The sequence below is a fragment of the Dryobates pubescens genome, chromosome 9, assembly GCF_014839835.1.
Source record: "Dryobates pubescens isolate bDryPub1 chromosome 9, bDryPub1.pri, whole genome shotgun sequence".
In the NCBI taxonomy this organism is placed as follows: domain Eukaryota; kingdom Metazoa; phylum Chordata; class Aves; order Piciformes; family Picidae; genus Dryobates; species Dryobates pubescens.
The window spans coordinates 27,688,270-27,708,596 of NC_071620.1; the positions used below are offsets into that span (position 1 = coordinate 27,688,270).

The following is a 20,327-nucleotide window of genomic DNA, read 5'->3' on the forward strand; positions in this document are numbered from 1 at the left end:
AAAGACACAGACACTCCAGTATTTGCTATGACTCATCTGGGCTCCTGCTTGAAAAAAGCAGGCTGAGCAGACATGGATCTCCTTGCTCAAGGGAACAGCACTCATTTGTGAACTTGCTGAAAGTCTGAAAGCAGAATTGGTGGAGGGGAGAAGTTCCCAAGCCTTCCGCCACTGATTTCCCTCCAATTATGGTAAGATGCACCTCAGGGAGAGCTAGCAGGCTAGTTTCTTCCTGCATGTTCTTTCCACTGCTGCTAAATGCTTTTGGGCAGTAAAAAATCAGGAAATAGGTTCTAGTGGTCATCTTTCTCTTGCATGCAAACAGTGAAATAGCTGCAGGTACCAGTAATTCCTGCAGGACAGGACACTGAGTGTTGCAAATGAGAGGTGAGGGTAGGGGGAGGAGTGTATGGGGGGAAAGCTGGTGTCTGCATTATGAAAGCATGAGTGAAGCAATGCTTTCCCCACTTATTTTATTCCAGGTTGACAAGAGAGTCAAAGTGCTGCCATGAACTGAAGCAGCATATCCGGTCACTTCCCTTCAGTGAACAAACCACACTCCCATGGGGCCTTGGCTGGGAGATGAAAGTGCTGACAGATGAGTTTTGGCAAACTTTGCAGTATTGCTGCCTCCTCCCTAGGGATTAGAGACTCAGTGAGTCCCAGCAGGAATGATTCTGTCCCCTTGGTTTGGCAGATCTTGGTGCATGCTGCTGAGAAGGAAGGGTAGGTAGGTCTGTGCTTTTTCACTGTCGGGCAGCCCAGTTTCACTGGCCAAAGGAGCGCTACTGTCCCCAGCCACCGCTGGTGTTTGCTCAGGGAGCAGGAGCTGAGGTGATAACGTGTCCTTCATGATAAAGCACTTTGGTTGTTTGTCTGCTGGGTCACAGCTAGGTAGGTGCTGTGCCTCGCCGTGCGTTAAGGGTGTAGGCTCTTTAACAGAAATTTTAAAAGGGACTTTGAATGGGCTGGGTCCAGGTGTCAGAGGGTTAAACCAGAACAGTTCCGGCAGTTGCAGGAGGGAGTAAATTGTGTAACATCACCTTGCAGGGAGTAAACATCTCTATCTTGGCTCGCCAGCCTTTCGAACCTTGATGCGAGAGAGAAACACTCGTACGTTCATAAGGCCATCATCTGCTCAAGGAGCTTTCTCTCCTTTTTAGCCAAGTTTTTGCAATACTCTATCACCGTCCTCAAGGCAGGAAAAAAGATTAGAGGGGGAGGTAGGAGGGCGGTTAGGGGGGCGGTGGGAAGAGACTTCTGGCGAGGCTTAGCTGCTTAACAGTGCCACCTCCTGGCTGGCCGTACGAGGAAGGGATGTCCTAGCTTCGTACTGACGTGGCCCGCAGTTACCAGATCCCAGCAGCCGCCCTGGAGTCCCACACGCACATTTCTCGGGAAGCAAAGGGCTGCGAAGGGGAAAATCGGCCGTGCCTTATACCTGTAGTGTGCCAAGCCTGGCCCAGGCAGGATTTATCCACTTAAAGCAAGCGCTTTTAGTTTAATTTGATTATTGTTTTACTTCCTTTCATTTTATAGTTTTACTTAATTTTATTTTTATTTAGTTTTACTTAATTTTTATTTAATTTTATTTTTTATTTAATTTCATTTATTACATTTCATTTTACATTTAAAACATTTCGTGATACATTTTTAACGTCATTTTATAGTTTTTATTTTATATTTAATTTATTTTATTTTATATTTTATTTTAATCTGCATGGAATGAAGAAATGTCCTGATAGAATCGTAGAACCACAGAACTGGAAGAGACTATTAAGGTTGTTGCACCTAACCAGTAACTCAGTGCTGCTGAGTTGCCAGTAAATCATGTTTCTCAGCACCAAATCTACACAGCTTTTCAATCCCCCCAGGAATGGGGACTTCACCACTGCTCGAGGCAGCCTGTTCCAGGGCTTGACAATGCTTTTGGAGAACGTTTTTCATACAGTTGTAGAATTGTTTTGGTTGTAAAAGACTGCCAAGATCATAGAGTCCAAACATTATCTAATTCTACTAATTTTGTCCTAATATCCAACCTAAACTTCCCCTTTTGCAAACTGAAGCTGTTCCCTCTTGTCCTGTCATTTGCTCCTTGGGAGAAGAGAATGACCCCACCTTGCTGCAGCCTCTTGGTGTATGCCTCCAGAGGTGTGCCTGCTCACATGTACTCTCAAGCACTTGGAGATGCTCAGGATCTTCTAGGCAGCATTTTCCCTGTCTAAAGAAAAAGTTAACCTTTGCAGAGGTTCCAGTAACCGCATGGGTTTGGTGGGGTGTGTGTTTGTTTTTCTAGATGGTACAAAATACAATCACTTGCATAAAACAGCAGACCAAGCTTCTAATCTTTCCTCTATTGCACCACTTTGGCAAGTTCCTTGAATTTCTATCTGTAACCCACGATGTTCCCTATCCTTCTTGCTTTCATCCTATGGTGTTTCCTGTAGGTGTAGCTACTACTGAGGAAGCAGAAGTGGCTGGAATGCCTTGAAATGGCTGTGATGGGAAAACCTGGTAGTGAGGCTGTGCCTCCTGAGCAGCACTTCAGCTTGTGGTGGAGGAATGTTGCATTGTGGGACACTGACCCCTCAGCTGAGCTGAAGGATTTGTGGTGTGAGCCAGACCAAAGAACCGGCTGAGCCTAAAATAAGTAAAGGCTATGTTGCAAGACCAGTGTGGTGACACAGCCAGGAATTCCTTCAGCTGATTTTGCTTCTGAAGCCCCCACATCAAGGTACAACATAATAGTTTTGAACTTTTTTTCTAACTAGCTCTTGATGCATCTTCTTAACAGACCTTTCTGCTGTGGGACTCCAGTCTGTCTGGAAGACTCCTCCACTTGGTCCATCCTTTAGCCACCATTCTTTCTAGCCAAAATGCTTTGCTTCATCTGGATGTATCCCCTGACACTGAGTGAAACATATTCAAACTTTAATATTTGTCTGTTAGCTCTGTCTCATCTGTGTTTGGGGCTTCATCCAAGGTGCAAGGTAAACCCTAGGAAACTTGCAGAGGAAATACTTCTCACTTGTGACAGTGGAGTCAGCTGTGTGAAGATGTGCACAGAAATTATTTCAGTTGAACTAAGATGAAAAAAATTTGCCAGAGTCATCATCTCAGGTGGAATAAGATTTTATCTATCTCTCTATCTATTTGCCACAAAATACTCTGGTGTGGTTAAAGCTGGAGATACTAGGAGTCTACTTGAGTCTAAGTTTCTAACCTTGGCTGTACTTTGGGTTTGTGTCCATGTTATTCTTTTTTTGGCTGGTTAATGGGAGCAGTTTGCTGTTGTAGACACTACAAAAGAATTGTATGAGCAAGCTTCTGTGACTTGGAGGTGAAAAAATCCCACAGTGGTCTTTGTTTGCTACCTTCTGCAACTGCAGTACCAAAGCTCACTCTAGTAGCAACTCTAGGCCTGTTTGTTTTATTCATTGTCCACAAGTTACTGAGGTATCTTTTAATCCTCGTGTCTCTTGTCATGTGTTTACCCTTGGAGGCTTTGATGAAAGAATTAGGAATGGAAAAGCATTGACTATTCCGTTACAAGAAGACACTGATGTCCTGGAGAGTGCCAAGAGAAGAGCAATGCAATGGATAAAGGCTATTGAGAACAGGTCTTATGAGGAGTGGTTGAGGAAACTAGGGTTGTTCACCCTGGAGAAAAGGGGCTGAGGGGAGGCTTTCTTGCTCTCTGCCAATCACCTGAAAGGAGTTTGGAGCCAGGAGGGTGTTAGTCTCTTCTTCTTGTCCTATCACTTGTTACTGGGCAGAAGTGGCCTCAGGTTGTACCAGGAGAGGGCTAGACTGGACATGAGGAGAAACTTCCTCACTGGAAGGGTTCTCAAACACTGAAACAGGGTCCCCGTGGAGGTGGTTTAATCCTCATCCCTGGAAGTGTTTAAAAGATGTAGAGGTATGCTTCTGAGAGACATGGTTTAGCACCAGGTTTGATAGAGTTAGATAGTGACTGGATTTGATGACCTTAAAGGTTTTTTCCACCCAAACCAATTCTATGAGTCTATGGACCTACATTTCCCTAACACCCAGAGAAACTTGGATTTGATGCTCCTTTCTTGTTTCTTAGAGAATAAAGCAAGCTGCAAAATATAAGAGCTTTGGGGCAAAAATCTTCTCCATTTATAAAATTCAATGATAAAAATTGAATAGTAATTCCTCAGCCTGCTGCAAAGCCATAGGAACTTTCTGGGTTTTTTTTGTTTTGCTGGGACTAGAAAGCTGTTGACAGCTTCATCAGCTTTTGTGCCATGGTTAATGAATTGGTTTGGCTTTGATTTGTATCTAGATGTAACAAAGATGTCTCTAGCGTGTGATGCAGATGAGTGTAGTTTCCAATCTGAGCCATTTGAACTTGAGAAAATGAAGATGAAACAAAGCCCCTTCTTTCTGCTTGCTTCTCTCTTGGCTTTCAGAATGGGAATAGCTGGGGCATAGCTTGAATAAATCAAGTAGAAGGAACAGATGAAAGTTATGGCATTGTGTTTTGGACTGAATTAAAACCCATTGGGCAGACACTGAAGCTTCTGCTTCATTGATGATGGGGTGAGAAATCAAATCATAGGATGCCAATAATCTTCTGTGCTCCTGATCCTGTAGTTATTTATTTCAGCACTTGAGGTGGGGGGTCTGTGGGAGCTCAGGAGGAGCACTGCTGGGAGGGAGAAGAGGGTAAATTGCTGTCAGCACAGTGGTGCAAAGGTTGAGGAGGATCTTTGATTTGCGAGCTCTAGGAAAGAGCATCTCAAGCATTCAGGAGGGAAACCTGATTATGACTTGCTCTGTTCCTGCCCTGGAGCAGACTGTTTTCTGAAGTGTTGTTTGTCAGGTAGTGGAGGTGAAATTTTGCAAAGGGCAGGAGAATATCCTGGATCAAAGTGTTTGGTTTTTCAAGGTGAAGCTGCCTTAAATCGGGGAGAGGCAAATGAGCAGCACTGAAGAACAGTCTGTGCATTTTATCACTCTCTAACCCCAGCTGTAAAACTTACCACAGGAAAGCCAATAAAATGGGAGCCACACAAGCAAACAGAGGCCACGGGATTATAGGCAAACATTTATTTTGGCTCTGGTGGAGCCACTCCTGATGAAAGCGGTTGGAGTTTGAACCTCTTTTAAGCTGCTCCCTGCTAGGGCTGGGAGTGCCCTGTTCTCGTGTTGATGGCATCAGTGTCCTCTGTGCAGCTGAGTGGGAGGAGGAAAGTATCGGTAGGGAGAACGAATGCATGTGTGAGGCTGCTTTGCTGCAGTGTGAGACAACAGGGGCTTATGCTAAAATAAGCTGCTGCCTGCTTTAGGAAAACAACTGAAGGCTCATTGTGTAACTAGATAGCACAGGGCCAACAGGGAATGTTTTCCCGTCTTACAGGCTCCTGCCTGTAAGACTGAGCAGCTCTGCAGCCCTTATCAGCAAAATATCCTGCTGGCAGAAATCACCTTGAGTCTCAGGCTGGGCCCTTCTAGAGCCTCTTCTCCATGTGACATCTTTTTGTTCAGGGTTCCATCCCTCCTCCTCCAAGCAGAGATGCTTGAGTATTCCTTGGCATTTATTTTCCTGGCTGAAATGAGTTGCTGCTCTCTGTTCCTTTCAGGCTCCATGGATGGTGCCTGGGGGTTGTAGGGGGCTTGTCCAGAATGCGATGTTCTCGCCAAGTTTCACTTGCTGGGGAAACATTTCAGCGTCTTCTAGGAGGAGGTAACAGGGGCAAGCAATGCACAGAGAGAGTGTTGTGTGGAGAGGAGAATGTTTAAGGCCTCATCAGAAGGATCTTTCTATGCAAACATCTTACATTTCACTTTAAACTGCTTTTGTTCTGTTCTTTATTTGTGTCTTTCATGCCTCCTTTTATCACTGCCCCCTCTCTCCCCCACCCCTTTTATATTTTTGTTTTGGGACCTAGAAAGGCTTTCATTTTCTAGGCTGGTTGGTCACATGTGCCACATTAGTCTGCTCTGCTCCATCCTATTGCTGCACATAAATGAGGGTCTCCTCAGTTTAGAGCCATGTAACTAGGCTGCGTGGGTGAGAGCTAATTTTGTAGGTGGACCTTCATGCTGATCTAGGGATGTGCTGATGTAAAGGAGTGGTGGGAGGTCTGTTCATTTCTGTCAGTCTTGGACTTTGCCTGCTGAGATCTGTGACTAGGTTGTGCATGACTTGGTAGAAACTACCTAGTAGCTACCTGATCTTAGCTTTAACCAATTGAATGTATTTGCTGGAGCTCCTGGGGACCAGACTCCCATCCCATCTGTCTTGCTGAAGCATTTGTCATTCCTGGGAAGGCTAGTTCAGAATAACCCACTAAAGAGACTGGGGTTTATAATCTAGGCAGATTCTTCATCATAGTCAATTGCATGAGAGCTGGTGGTAAAGACCGCTTCATGCTTTACATTCCCAGTGTTCCCTGGGACAAGAACTTGATTTTTGTTGGATTATTTTAGATGTCCTGTTCCTCTTGCTCCCCTTTCTCATGCTGCAGAACACTATCAAAAGAATAAAATGAAGCCATTCTGGAATTATTTTAAAGCTACAGTGGAGAGTGTGGAAGATGTAGGAGGAACAATGATCTTTATGGAAAGAGCAAACAACGTAATAAAGACCTTTCCAATGCAGGAAATCTTGCCAGAAAAAGATGAGAGCCCAGAATGGGGCTGTGGAGTTCACTTGTGCCTCACCCCCCTGACTTCAAGTTGAGATGGCTGGGAATTTGTGGATCCTTGTTTTGGCCAAACTTACCTGCTTCCTTGCTCAGGTTGCATATCCCTGGAGGATATTGCTGTGGCCCCTGTGCAGCTGAGTTATATTCAGGGCCTGGATATTCCTGCAGTACCCTTTTTGAGGCTATTTCAGGAACACACCTGCAGTTGCTGCCAAATGTATTTGAATTTTGGTGTGATGGTGTGAATACACCACAGACCGGCTGGGATATCAAGGGATTGATTAGCTGTGCTTGGATAGTGAAGATTAGCCTTGGTTTTGTTACCTGACCATGGACAATGGTGTCCAGCTGGACACAGGAACTCAAGAAATGGAGGCATTTCTTAGGCTGAAAGGACAGAATTCTAATCTTTAGCAATTAAATTACCACTTTTAAAGTATTTGAGACCTCCTGTAGTAGCTTCTGCTACAGATGATTTAGGGAAGCCCCTTCACCATGTGGAGGACAAGACTGGCTTCTTTGCTGTGGTGGGCCTGGGGGCCCTTCCAGGTATGGACCAAGGTATAGGGAGCCTGGTGAATTTGGTTAAAAAAATCTTTACTGTCATGGGATTGATTTCAAGAAGAAGGGCTTGAACTAGCACTGTGTTTGTTTTTCATCTGGTGGGTCTTCCATCAGATAACAGACCAAGAAGCTTGGTGGCAGGAATTTGGGTATTAGTCACTCTTTTGTTGTGTGGTTGTGGTGGGATGGAGCTGAGCAAGTGGACTGCTGTGCGAGTGCTGTCTCTGAATGTGGTTTTGTTTGCTTCTCTTCAATGTATGGCTATTCTGGTATCTTATGAGAGTCATAGAAGGAGGTGAAACTGAAGAATTACTGACTAGAGAAATAAATGATCATGTGTCTGTATTGTGATACTCTTATTAGTTATACAAGTTATGAAGACCTAAACCACAGCAGTGGGGGTGACTTGGATGAACTGCTTCCAAAACAGCATGAATACTTTACAGTTGAATCTGGAGAGTGGTGACCAAGCTCTGATGAACCCCTCTGACCTGCTTAGCTTTTTTGTTGGTGTTTTGGTGTGGGGTTTCCTCTCCTCTCCCCACCAGTTGTTTTCCCAAACCAAGGTGAAATAGAAATGATGAAGCTGCAGTGTGTTGAACATGCTCCGTACCATTTTCTGGCACTTGCTGGTTCATGTTCCACGGTGGTAAACCTTTAAGGTGAGCAAGACCACAAAGACTTGCTCACCTTTGGGGTGGCAAGCGAGAATTTTGCTGCACAGGAGGAAAGTGAAGGACAAAAAGTGAGCTATGAGAAAGTGATGCCTTTCTGTTATCCATTGGCTGCTCTGTGGCATTGGTCATCTATGCAGCAGGATATTTTTGCTGCTCAGGAATTTATTTGAGCTGCAGTATGTGGGTGTGTAGGGTGTAGGTCAAGTGTCAGAGCTTCCGTGTAGCCAGCTGTGAGCCACAGCTGCCCTAAGTGTACACACTGAACCTCACCAAGATATGAAACCCTCTACTTGTTTCCATCCTTTGTAAGCCTGTGTTCAACTCCAGGACCCTCCTATCAAGGTGTGGCAATTCTGCCCATCCCTTTTCAAATTGGAGATCTTACTCCTGGTCCTTTCCCTATCCTTCAAGACTCCCAAACAAGTCTCCACAGGTTCCAACCCCAGATGCTCACTGAGAGAGTTGTTCACCATTGGAATGTGCTGCCCAGGGAGGTGGTGGAGTCACCATCCCTGGAGGTGTTCAAGAGGGGATTGGACGTGGCACTTGGTGCCATGGTCTAGTCATGAGGTCTGTGGTGACAGGTTGGACTCGATGATCTTTGAGGTCTCTTCCAACCTGGGTGATACTACTACTACTACTATAATTTGTGTTTACTTCTCCTGATGCATCATGCTCAAAGCTAAAATGTGTATCAATGTGAATAATATTTCATATTAAAAAAAAAAAAAAAGCTCATTTAACTTGTTTCCCTCCCTTCTTTTCCCTCTCCACTCCCCCCACCCCCCAGCTCACCCCACTTTAAGCTTTGGATAGATCCTGGAATCATGAGGAGAAGGGGGAAAAAAATTGCTCCTTCAGTATGAATTTATTATGAAGCATGAAGAGGGCATAGCTTAGGTGCAGAATGATCCATGTATCACTTAAACCAATGAAGAACAGAAAAATTTCCAGGTAGATTCCAGAAGACTCAAATGATCATGGGTAAAAAGGGCATGTTCTTTCTCTTTGGTCTTTGCTTTGTAGTTCTAAGAAAATCCCTGCCAGCGGAGGCTCCAGGGAAGACTGAAAGTGTTGAGTACTGCAGCTGAATAATCTGTGATACACAGGAAAGTTGTCTTTAGTCTGTGTTAGAAACGGATACCTCCATAACTTGCTGCAGAAAAATATTTAGGCTCTCGCCTCTTCTGCCTGATGTTATTTTCATCACACGATGAGAATGTTGCTATCAGATCCTTTCTACTTGCAGCTGTATACATTAGAAGCAAAAAGTGGGCCACAGCATGCATCTAGAGCTAAAATTACCACTAGAGGCTCTAGTGGCTTCTTGGAAATAGTGAGTAGTGGGGATTATTTCCTTCAGAATCGTTGTAGCACATAAGCAGCTCACTTGGCTGGAAGAGCTTTGGTAGCCTTCCCAAAATTGGGTTGTTGCTAATAATAATCGAGGTAATTCTTCACGGTGAAATCGGCACAAGCGACGGTGGCGTGCTGTTCATTAGTCAGCACTGCTGAAACGGTGTAATCTCCCTGGGTGAGACAAGCAGAGCAGGAGGTTAGTCCATCAGCAGTATCTAACCGATGCTGTTTGCATGAAGGAGCCTTCCTAGAAACTGAAAAACAATTTTCCCATCAAATTCTTCCAAAACCCTTCCTGTCCAAGTGTTTCAGAACTGGTGAAGGACTTGCCCATCTTCTCTGCCAAAATTCTCCCATCAGGGATATCTGACAACACAATGCTGACAGCACAAGTTCAAAATTAAAACAGTGCAAGGGGAACAAAATGTTTTGACGCATAAAAATAGCTTTCGAAGCTGTGGAACTTCTCCTGTTTCTTGTGAGCAAGCACAACATGGCCTGTGCTGTTTAATAACTCAAAGGGGAAGAGGTGCTTAGCTGTCTGGCACTTCCCTTCCTCGGATCTTCTCTTCCCTGGATCTTGTTGTTCAGTGTGTGCACTGTTATCGATACAGATTTTTTTAAGAGAGCACCTTGGGGGATGTGTGTATGCATGACTCAATCTGTGATGAATTCACAGAATCAGAGAATGTTAGGGGTTGGAAGTGATTTAGAAAGATCATCTAGTCCAACACCCCTGCCAGAGCAGGAAGACCTATACCAGATTACACAGGAATGCATCCAGGTGGGTTTTGAATATCTTCAGAGAAGGAGACTCCACAGCCCACCCTGGGCAGCCTGTTCCAGTGTTTTGTCACCCTCACAGTGAAAAAAAATGTTCCTTATGTTTACATGGAACTTGCTGTGCCTCAACTTCCACCCATTGCCCCTTGATGCCCCTTGTCATTGGGCATCACTGAGAAGAGGCTGTTTCAAACTAATAAAACAAGGCATAGTTTAATTTTGAATGGTGTAGCTGAAGCTACCAATAATTCAGAGTTTTGGGGAGAACTTATAATTTTGGTGTAAAAATTCTCAAACTTAAAGACCTGCTTTCTCTAGACAGTTGGAGAAGGAAAGGCGCTGAGCAAGGCAAGTGACAAGGCTCAGTTCACAGGCTCACAGAATGGTAAAGGTTGGAAAGGACCTCTGGAGATCATCTGGTTCAACCCAAACATTTGAAGGAAGAGAAGAACTAGATTTCATTCACTCTAACTTGCTGGCATTTGAGGATTTATGTGCTCTGAAGTGGGGAGGGGTGTAGAGTTGGGACAGGAGATTTTGGCAGCTCTGGCCTCCTGGCTTTGACCCACAGAGAGCTCTTGGCCCACTTAGAGCTCTTCTGGTTGTGGAGTAGACAGGAGCACAGCTAGGATGAGTCAGATTCTTGGCATTTGCTTTCTACCGTGGGATTTCTAAAGCAATAACTGGCCTCTGTCCTCACAGAGAGGTTCAAGTGAAGTGTAACATCCAAATTTAGAGTGAGGCCCAGTGGCAACACACTCCTGAGAATACAATCTTGTTGCAATTGCTGCACAGGCTGTGCTCATGTCCTTTGGGCTGCTCAGATGAGGCTGCTCTTTGTAACGAGCAGGAGATGATTGCTGCACGGAATAACTCCTTATTGCCAGCGTGGAAGGATGGTGTTATTTGCCAGATTGATTAATTAACAAAACAAGGCTTCCTATTCCCTTCCTCACAAGCATGTCAATTCTCCAAAAACTTAGTTTCATTCATGGAAGGCAGTTTATAATAACTCATTTCCATTCCTCATTAGTGATCAGATTTGGTTTTTTCCCTCTAGAATAGTACTTTTTTTTTTTCTCCTGAGTAAAAATTGTTGCTAAAAGAGGATTTTGAACAATCTTAGAATTTATGGCTGCAGTTTCAGCTAATTTGCCTAGAACTGGAATTTTGCTGCCTTTTGCAGATATTTCTAGGACTTCTTAGTGTAAAGAGCTATTCTTCAGATTGTCTGGAGCCTCTACTATGAAAGCATCTTCAGTATGTTAGCAAAGCTGTTCTTGGAGCAGAATGTGTCCAGTTCTGGACCCCTCAGTTTAAGAAGGACATTGAGACACTTGAGTGTGTCCAGAGAAGGGCAACAAGGCTGGTGAGAGGCCTTGAGCACAAGCCCTATGAGGAGAGGCTGAGGGAGCTGGGATTGGTTAGCCTGGAGAAGAGAAGGATCAGGGGTGACCTCATTGCCCTCTACAACTACCTGAAAGGTAATTGTAGACAGGAGGGGGTTGGTTTCTTCTCCCAGGCAACCAGTACCAGAACAAGGGGACACAGTCTCAAGCTGTGCCAGGGGAGGTTTAGACTCGAGGTGAGGAGAAAGTTCTTCACTGAGAGAGTCATTTGTCATTGGAATGTGCTGCCCAGGGAGGTGGTGGAGTCACCTTCCCTGGAGGTGTTCAAGAGGAGATTGGATGTGGCACTTGGTGCCATGGTCTAGTCATGAGGTCTGTCGAGACAGGTTGGACTTGATGATCCTTGGGGTCTCTTCCAACCTTAGCTATACTGTGATACTGTGCTACTGTGATGAGAGCTTGCACTATATGGTATCTCTAGGGAAGAAGGATGGGAAGGGTGGGATAACCTGCATGAGGGACCAGTCTTCCTGTGTGAAAGCCTTGGGAAGTGAACGTTGTGGTTGTCCCCAAAGGAAGATGGATGTGTATAAGATGGTAAATGTTATGAAGGCTTGATGGTCCCAGAAGCCATCTGTCCTTGTTATCACCTCTGTAGGTCTTGGCAAGTCTTGTTCTCTGGGACTTGTCTCGTTGCTATGTATTCCTGTTCTAGTTCTGTTTTCTTTTCTTCCTGCACAAGGACAAATACAGTACTAAGCAGGCCCTAGGTAACTGTGAGGCTCTAACACAGGTTGTGTGTCTACTGATGAAGAACAGAGAGGTCATATTTCTGTGTCAATATATGTAAGGATTGTTTTGCTGACCACTGAACTGTACTTTTGCAGTCATGACCGTCATCCTTTCTTCACCCTCTTCTCAGCTAGGTGCCTTGATGATCCAAAACTTACATTCTCCCACTGAAGCTAGTCTCTTCATGTATGTGGCTACAGGGGTTTTTTGTCATTTATTCTCAAATATAGCTTCATGTTGTGCCCTGTTAATGGACACAGTGGTGCCTTCAGCGTATCAGACCTATCTTGCTTTGCAGTGTGATTTGGTTGACCTTCTGGAAGGAGATTTACCTGAATGTGGAGAAGGCTGCTTGTGAAGAGCATCTGTAATGGATGACAGGGAAATTCAGAGCAGTGCCTAGAGTACTGCCTGGTTTCTCACCTTTCCAAAACATTGTTTTAAGTCTCCATAAGTGATAGAATGAGAGGGAATTCTTTTGTGCTGGAAGAGGGCAGATTTAGACTGGATATTAAGAAGAAATTCTTTATAGTGAGGGTGGTGAGACACTGGAACAGGCTGTTCAGGGCAGTTGTGGATGTCCTCTCTTCGAAGGCATTTAAGGACAGGTTGGATGAAGCCTTGAGCAACCTGGTCTAGCAGAAGGTGCCCCTGCCTATGGCAAGGGATTTGGAACTAGATGAACTTGCAGGTCCCTTCCAGCCCCAACCATTCTACGATAAGTCCAGAGAAAATGTTCTTGGACCAGTAATTCACATTTTCACTTGCAGCCTAGAAGACCTCTTATATGTAAGACCACATGTGTACAGTTGAATGCATAGAGTTGTCTTTGTAGTCAGTGAAGATGAATGAGCTTCTCCAGACTGTTCAACCCACCAGGGACTGAGGTGAATTGCAGCTCTGCTCTCTTAGGAGTCCCTTGTTGCTGCTGCTTCTGTTGTTATTTTACGGGTAATAGAGGAAGAGCTTACTACAGAACATACAGGTGCACCATGTAGTGTTGGTAGAGGGGATCTGCCATCCTGAGGGAAGATGACCATCTCTGCATATGGTGGCTCTCTAATGCTATAAGCAAAGCCACTTAATTTCATATTGGAAGGATTAGTCATGTAAACACTATCAGATCCAGCATGTTAGCAAGGGGAGCTTGGAATATTCTGCTGTGATTGATGGTGGTGCTCTGATCATACCTCATCAGGAAAGCCCTTCATAGCACAGCTGTGACCAACTTACCTGAGGGATTTCTTTGATTCCCAGTGTGATTGGTCCTTCATAGTAAAAGTGTTCTGAAAAGCAAAAATGGGGATGGGCAGTTAGGTGTGCAGCACATGAAGGAAACAAGCAACCTGATCTTACTGAAGATGTCTCACTGCAGAGGAGCTGGACTAGATGACCTCTAAAGATCCCTTCCAACCCATGCCAGTCTGTGAGTCTATGACTGTAGGTCTATTTATTTTTCTGCACTTCAAAGTGTTCCAGTGACAAGTATTAGGGAACTGCAAACTGCTCTATGTTCAGTCTTGCAACAGCTTTCCTGGGAGAAACATCAGGGTGGGTTCTACCTTCTGGGTAAAGCAGGGCAGTCCTTGGGCTCAAGCTGAACCTGCATGCGGTCCCTGTTTGAGTGGAGAAGAGCATGGCTTTGCACATCTGGGTGACTGTTCCTGTATCAGTAGGCACACTGCAAATGGGGAAATGAAAGGGGGAGGAGGATTGGCAGACACCAGCCCTTGACCATGATCTATTAAACACCTGCAGCTGCAGGGCTTGAACTCTGCTGGGTTTGTAGCTTTAAGAACAACCAATCTGAGCTGAGTTTTCCTTTGGTGTGGATTTCTACTTGCAGAACATGACCTTAAAGTAATAAGTAATCTCATTCCTGCATTCACCCAGAAGTTGTTGGTGACTGGAGGAGACCCCAAGAGTTTCACCTTTCAATCACCATCTCCCTAATCATGAGGTCTGCTTGCTTTTTGCTGTTGAAGAAAGGACAACTTTGGCATTAATAGACAGAATTAGCAAGCTGTTCTGCAGTTCCTCCTACATTTTCCATAGCTTGCTGGGCTAAACTGTTCAGACTTCACTGAAAAGAAAATGTTTGGATGTTTCAGTGTTTAAGAACTTCTTAGACAACTTGCCCTCCAAGTAGTGGAAAAGTCTAAGAACTGCTTAAGTATTCTCTTTTGTAGGTGTCATGAAACAGTCTTTGACAGTGCCAGAAGTGTTTGATCATATTTATGAGTGTGTGCTGTCATCTTGATGCTTGTCACTTCTAGGGAGTTGTTTTAGTCCAGTCTTACTGTGCTGGTTTAAAGTGTTTCTTGTGAAAGGTTGGACAGAATGCATGTAACACATTTATGTCATAGAGCAGTGTCATAGAGCTGTTGGTGTTGGAAGAGAACTTTGAGACCAAGTCCACCCACTGGCCTAGAACTCACAGTCCCACCACTACTGCTAGGCTACTGCTGCTGAACCATGTCCCTCAGCATCATTCATGCATCTTTTAAGTACCTTCAGGGGTAGTACTCCACCATTGCCCTGAGTAGCCTGTTCCAGTGCCTGACAACTGTTTCTGAAGAAATATTTCCTAATAACCAACCTGAATCTCACTTGTCACAACTTGAGCCTATTTTCTCTTGTCCTGTCACTTGTTGCGTGTGAGAAGAGACTGTTCCCACCTCATTTCAACTTCCTTTGAGGTAATTGTAGAGAACAATGAGGTCTCACTTCAGCCTCCTCTTCTAAAGATTAAACAACCCTGCTTCCCTTGGCTGTCCCTCATAAGACTTGCATTCAAGGCCCTTCACCAGCTTAGCTCCTCTTCTTTATGCATGCTCCAGCACTTCAGTGTCCATCTTGTAGTAAGGGGCAGAAAACCAAACACAATTTTTGGACAGTGGTGAGTACAGGGGGACAATCACATCTCTGGACCTGCTAGCCACATTATCCCTGATACAAGCCAGGATGCTGTTGGCCTTCTTGGTGCACCTGGGCCCACTTATGGTACATACTCAGCCAGCCATCAATCGACACCCCCATGTCCTCGACACTTGACCTTATTGAATCTCATACTGTTGGCCTCAGTTTGTCTATCCAGCCCATCCATATCTCTCTGCAGAGCCTTTGTGCCCTCCAGCAGATTGACATGCCCACCTGACTTGGTGTTGCCTGCAAGCTTACTGAGGGTACACTCAATGCCCTCATCCAAACCATTGAGAAAGACATTAAACAGAACTGTCTGCAGCACTGAGCCCTGGGAAATACCACTGGTAACTGCCCACAAACTGGATTTAACTCTAGTCACTGCTACTCTCTGGGCCTGGCCATTTAGCCTTTTTTGTTTTTAAACTAACATAAAGTGTGTTTGTCCAAGCCATGAGCAGTCAGTTTCTTTAGGAGGTTGCTGTGGGAAACTGTCAAAGGCCTTGTTAAAGTCAAGGTAGATAACATCAATAGCCTTTCCCTCATCCACCAGGTGGGTCACCTTGTCATAGAAGGAGATCAGATTGGTCAAACAAGACTTGCTCTTCATAAACCCATGTTGACTAGGACCAATTATCTTGTTCTTCCATGTGTGATGCATAATGTCACTCATGATGATCTGCTCCATGACTTTCCCTGGCATTGAGGTCAGACTGACCAGCCTGCAGTTTCCCAGAAAATAGCTGGGAATTACTTCAAGAGGGTAATGAAAACTCCTTTCCTTTTTTTACCAGCTGACTGGCTGGTAGCTCACCCCACTATGGGTCTTGCACATTGCCCTGATGTTCATTCAGTCTTTGTGGGATTCAAATTTCTTCTCAAAACATCATGGGGAGATCAGGCCCACAGACCTTAGTCACATAGAACCATAGAATCAGTTAGACTGCAAAAAGACCCTTGAAGTCATGGAATCCAACCATTAACCCAACACTACTAAATCCACTGCTAAACCATGTCCCTCAGGACCATGTCTACATGTCTCTTAAATAGTGCCAAGGATGTTCCATTCCACATTGTAGTAGGTGTCTGACTTCAAAAAGAGTCCACAGAAGGTCTTATCCACACATGCTATTAAATCTTAGTGCCTTCTAGCAAACTTACATGAAAAGATCATGACTATAATATAAACTAGGAAAAGAAGAAACTTGAGACAGTACCAATTATCTACACTTTTGCATTAATGAAGAGTTGCTAAATGCAGTGTCTTGGTTATCCTTGGAGATGGGGAAGGTGCAGAACTTCTTAGTGTTGCCCTGAAAAACCTCATATCAATCAGAGAGTAGAATAAGTAAGCTTTGGCTTGTTGCTGTCAAACTCACCAACTGTGTTAGAGTGGTCATACTGTAGTTATTCTTTTCTGCATCCCTGGCTGTTTCATCTGGCTACCAAGAAGTCATTTCTTTGCAAAGAGCAGTCACCATTGCTGCTTGCTTCTGTGCATGAAACAAGAGCCCCTGAGTCTGACACATCTCCACTGCAGAGAGTGGTGACTCAAAAGTTTTAAAAATACAGCACAGCCCACTTCTTAGTTCACAACTTTGATAGAGTCGAAATGAGAGTCAAAGGCACTGCAGGCTGCATGACTTAAAGGATGAATCACTCCCCTCGGAGCTGTGCGTGCGGTGATATGAGCTGCCTCCTCAGAGCGGTGTGGACCCTGCGATGGTGTGGGACAGTTTCTGTGTCCTTTACTTCAGCAGGCAGCCTTCTCTCTCCTTCAGTCAACTCAGCCAACCAAATCTTGGATGGCAGCAGTGGAGGGTGGAGAGGAAACTGGGCTGTGAACCATCACCTTTCCCCAAAAGTCCTCATCTGCAGGGACATGGAAACTCCTTTTGGATCACATGGCTTGTCAGAGTTGTATTTAGGCTGTTGGAAAGCCATCCAGACTCTAAACATACAGTTGCAACATTCAGGCTCTGCAAAGCCTATATTTTAAAATGAAGTAGGAGTCAACAGGCCATAAATTTGCTTCTGAAATGATGGCAATGCTAATCTCTCCTTCAGTGCTATTTTTTCCCCTCCTCTTTGCTGTCACAAAGAAGTGGTTACATCAAAGCTAGATGAAAGTAGTTGTGTGGCTCTCTGAGAAGTTTTCTGTGATTGCTTTGATATGTGGTAGCCATAGCTTTGCTCAGTAGTCAATGGAATCACTCTCATTGGCTTTACTATATTTTAGGGAGCCTCCAGCTGTGGAGTTAAATGTTCTCTGTCCAGATTACAGTCCGTGTTTGCTGCTTTATGCTTCAGCATTGCCTTTATTTAGCTCTTTATAACCAGGAGTCTTGCAGCAGGTCACAGTTATTTATGGACAATTAAGGAATTGAAGAAGAGAAGGTGAGGGAATTGGGACCGTTCAGCCTGGAGTACTGAAAGATTAGGGGAGAGAACATCAGTGTGAACAAATAGCTGAAAGAAGGGTGTAAGAAGGGAAAAGCCAGGCTCTTTCCAGTGGTGCCCAGTGATGAGATGAGGCAGAGAGCACCAACACAGAAGGTTTCTCCTGAACGTCAGGAAAGACCGAGTGCTGACTGAGGTTACTGGAGTACTGTGTCCAGTTCTGGAGCCCCTATTACAGGAAGGATATGGATGTGCTGGAAGGTGTCCAGAGAAGGGCCATGAGGATGATCAGAGAGCTGGAGCACCTCTCCTATGAGGACAGACTGAAAGAGTTGGGGCTGTTCAGTCTGGAGGAGAGAAGGCTGCGAGATGACCTAGTTGTGGCCTTCCAGTATCTGAAGGGGGCCTACAAAAAGGCTGGGGAGGGACTTGTCAGGATATCAGGTAGTGATAGGACTAGGGGGAATGGAATGAAGCTGGAGGTGGGGAGATTCAGGCTGATCATGAGGAGGAAGTTCTTCACCATGAGAGTGGTGAAGCCCTGCAATGGGCTGTCCAGGGAGGTGGTTAAGGCCCTGTCCCTGGAGGTGCTTAAGACCAGGCTAGATGAGGCTCTGGCCAGCCTGATCTAGTGTGGGGTGTCCCTGCCCATGGCAGGGGGGTTGGAACTAGATGATCCTTGTGGTCTCTTCCAATCCTGACTGATACTATGATACTTAGGAGTCTCTATCCATGGATGTGCTCAGAAAACCTGCCTGGAAATGGTCACAGGCAACCAGCTGTAGGTAGTCCTGCTGGAGCTGGACTAAGTGACTTTCAGAAGTCATAGAATTGTCAGGATTGGAAGGTACCTCAAGGATTGTTTATTTCCAACCCTCCTGCCATGGGCAGGGATACTTCACACTAGATTAGGTTGCTCAGAGCCCCATCCAGCCTGACCTTAAAAACTTTACAACCTCAACCATTCTGTGGTTCTGTAATACCCACTCCTTTAGAAAACTCTTCTGATGTTCCTTTCTTCAACACTGGTGGTGGTGGGGAAAGATGATACAGTTTTGAAAGCATGTCCTGATAGAAAAGCATGGACAGCTTACATTTTCAGCTAGTTAAGACCTACCTGGCAATAAAGAATGTGGATCCCTAGATCTGCTGAACTTTATTATCCATGTTCACTTTGGATCATGGCAACATCTTCAGTGCCTGTGCTGGAGGGTTTTCAAAGCTCCTTCAATGTTTCTTTCACATGAGGATTTCTGGTATAACTCCAGAAGTATAAACATCTGAGGCTCTAAGGACTGACTTATAGCATCCTTCATATACTTTTTTTTTTCCCCTCCCATGTATTCATACATTTTTACATTTCTCCATTGAAAAAGGAGGGACACATCTGCTGCAGTAAGTGTAACTGTCAAAAACAATGAGCCTCACTCATTGAGAGAATTCTGTGGGTTTTTTTTAGAGGAAGCCCAGATGTAGTTGCAAAAAAAAAACCCTAAAATAAAATACAGGAATGTTTGGAACAGGATAAAACAGGAGGGTATTTTTCCAGTTAAAAATAGTTCAGCTGGGGAGTTATGGCATATCTCAAACATGCTATCATTAGTGATGTGTTTTCAGTTCACATTCTATTTTCAGCCCTTTCTCCTAAAGACTTAAGGTGATTTCTAGAGAACACCCTAGGAAACATTTCCTAATGTACCACTGATTCAATGTGATGATGCTGTATTTGCTGTAGCAGCTTTTCACTGCTGTTTCTACCAAAAGTAACTTAGCCTTTTTCCCTGCCAGTGAGCAAGCCTGCAGCAGCTCCTAGTCTGAAGCAGAGTTTTCAAATGTCTTCCTGAGGGTTACTTCAAGGTACTAGTTACCATTTATCGTGAAGAGGCCTCTCATCCCTGACAAAACACCTATAATGAAATTCTCACTCCTCTTTCTCAAATCTTCCTTGCAGTGAAAATCTTTATACATTCTCACACTCTTGTGCTATATAAAGGCCCTGTACATCTGCACCCACCTCTTCCTTTTTTTTTTTTTTTTATGCTTCAAATCTTTTTAGAACTTAAATGCTCATGTTGGAGTTCTTTTAGGACATGATCTTGCACCCATGCAACTGACACAACTTCTGTGAGTTTTAGGGATGATCTCAGTGACTACCAGCTGTAGATGTATAGTTGAGTGAGAAAATGTACATAAATACATAGCTAGGTTGAGAAACATCCCCTCTCTTCACTGGGAAGGAAAAAGTGAGATGAAGGGGCTAAGAAAGACAGAAGACCTAGCTTTGTAGTGTAGCTGTTTTCTCAGAAGCATGTACCTAAGCTCAGTGTGATCCTCAACTCTGTAATTCATAAAATAGTTTGGGTTGGAAGAGACCTTAAAGATAATCTACTTCACGAGAGCAGAGGCAGAAAATCACCTCCCTTGTCCTCCTGGTCACACTTCTCTTGGTGCAGCCCCAGATACAGTTTGCTTGGACCCATCTATCAAGTCTAAGTTCCTCTAGATGGCAAACCTTCCCTCCAGTGTGTCAGCTGGATCACACAGCTTGGTGTCATCTCTGTGCTTGCTGAAGATGCTCTCAATTCAATTGTCCATATCACTGACAAAGATGTTAAACAGCACTGGTCCCAGTACCAAACCCTGAGGGTGGCTGCTTGTCACTGGTCTCCATTTTGACATTAAGTTGTTGACTACAACCCTTTGAGAGCAGCCATCCAGCCAATTCCTTATCAGGTGAGTGGTCTACCCTTTAAGTCCATTCTTTTCCAGTTTGGTGACCAGGTTGTTGTGCAGGACAGGGTCAA

The 20,327-nt window shown here is 44.6% G+C and overlaps 1 protein-coding gene across 1 annotated transcript in view; it reads right to left on the reverse strand.

Moving 5' to 3' along the window:
• Positions 1-8,776: 8,776 nt before the first annotated feature.
• The window catches only part of LY86 (lymphocyte antigen 86), a 33,100-nt gene continuing 21,549 nt past the window's right edge, over positions 8,777-20,327 (reverse strand). Inside the window, exons 4-5 of the mRNA XM_009897152.2 lie at positions 13,435-13,487; positions 8,777-9,448 (exon numbers count right to left, since the gene is read on the reverse strand). Of these exons, the coding sequence (XP_009895454.1) occupies positions 9,353-9,448; positions 13,435-13,487 (149 nt within the window). The 3' untranslated portion in view covers positions 8,777-9,352. The remainder of the gene's footprint in view (positions 9,449-13,434; positions 13,488-20,327) is intronic.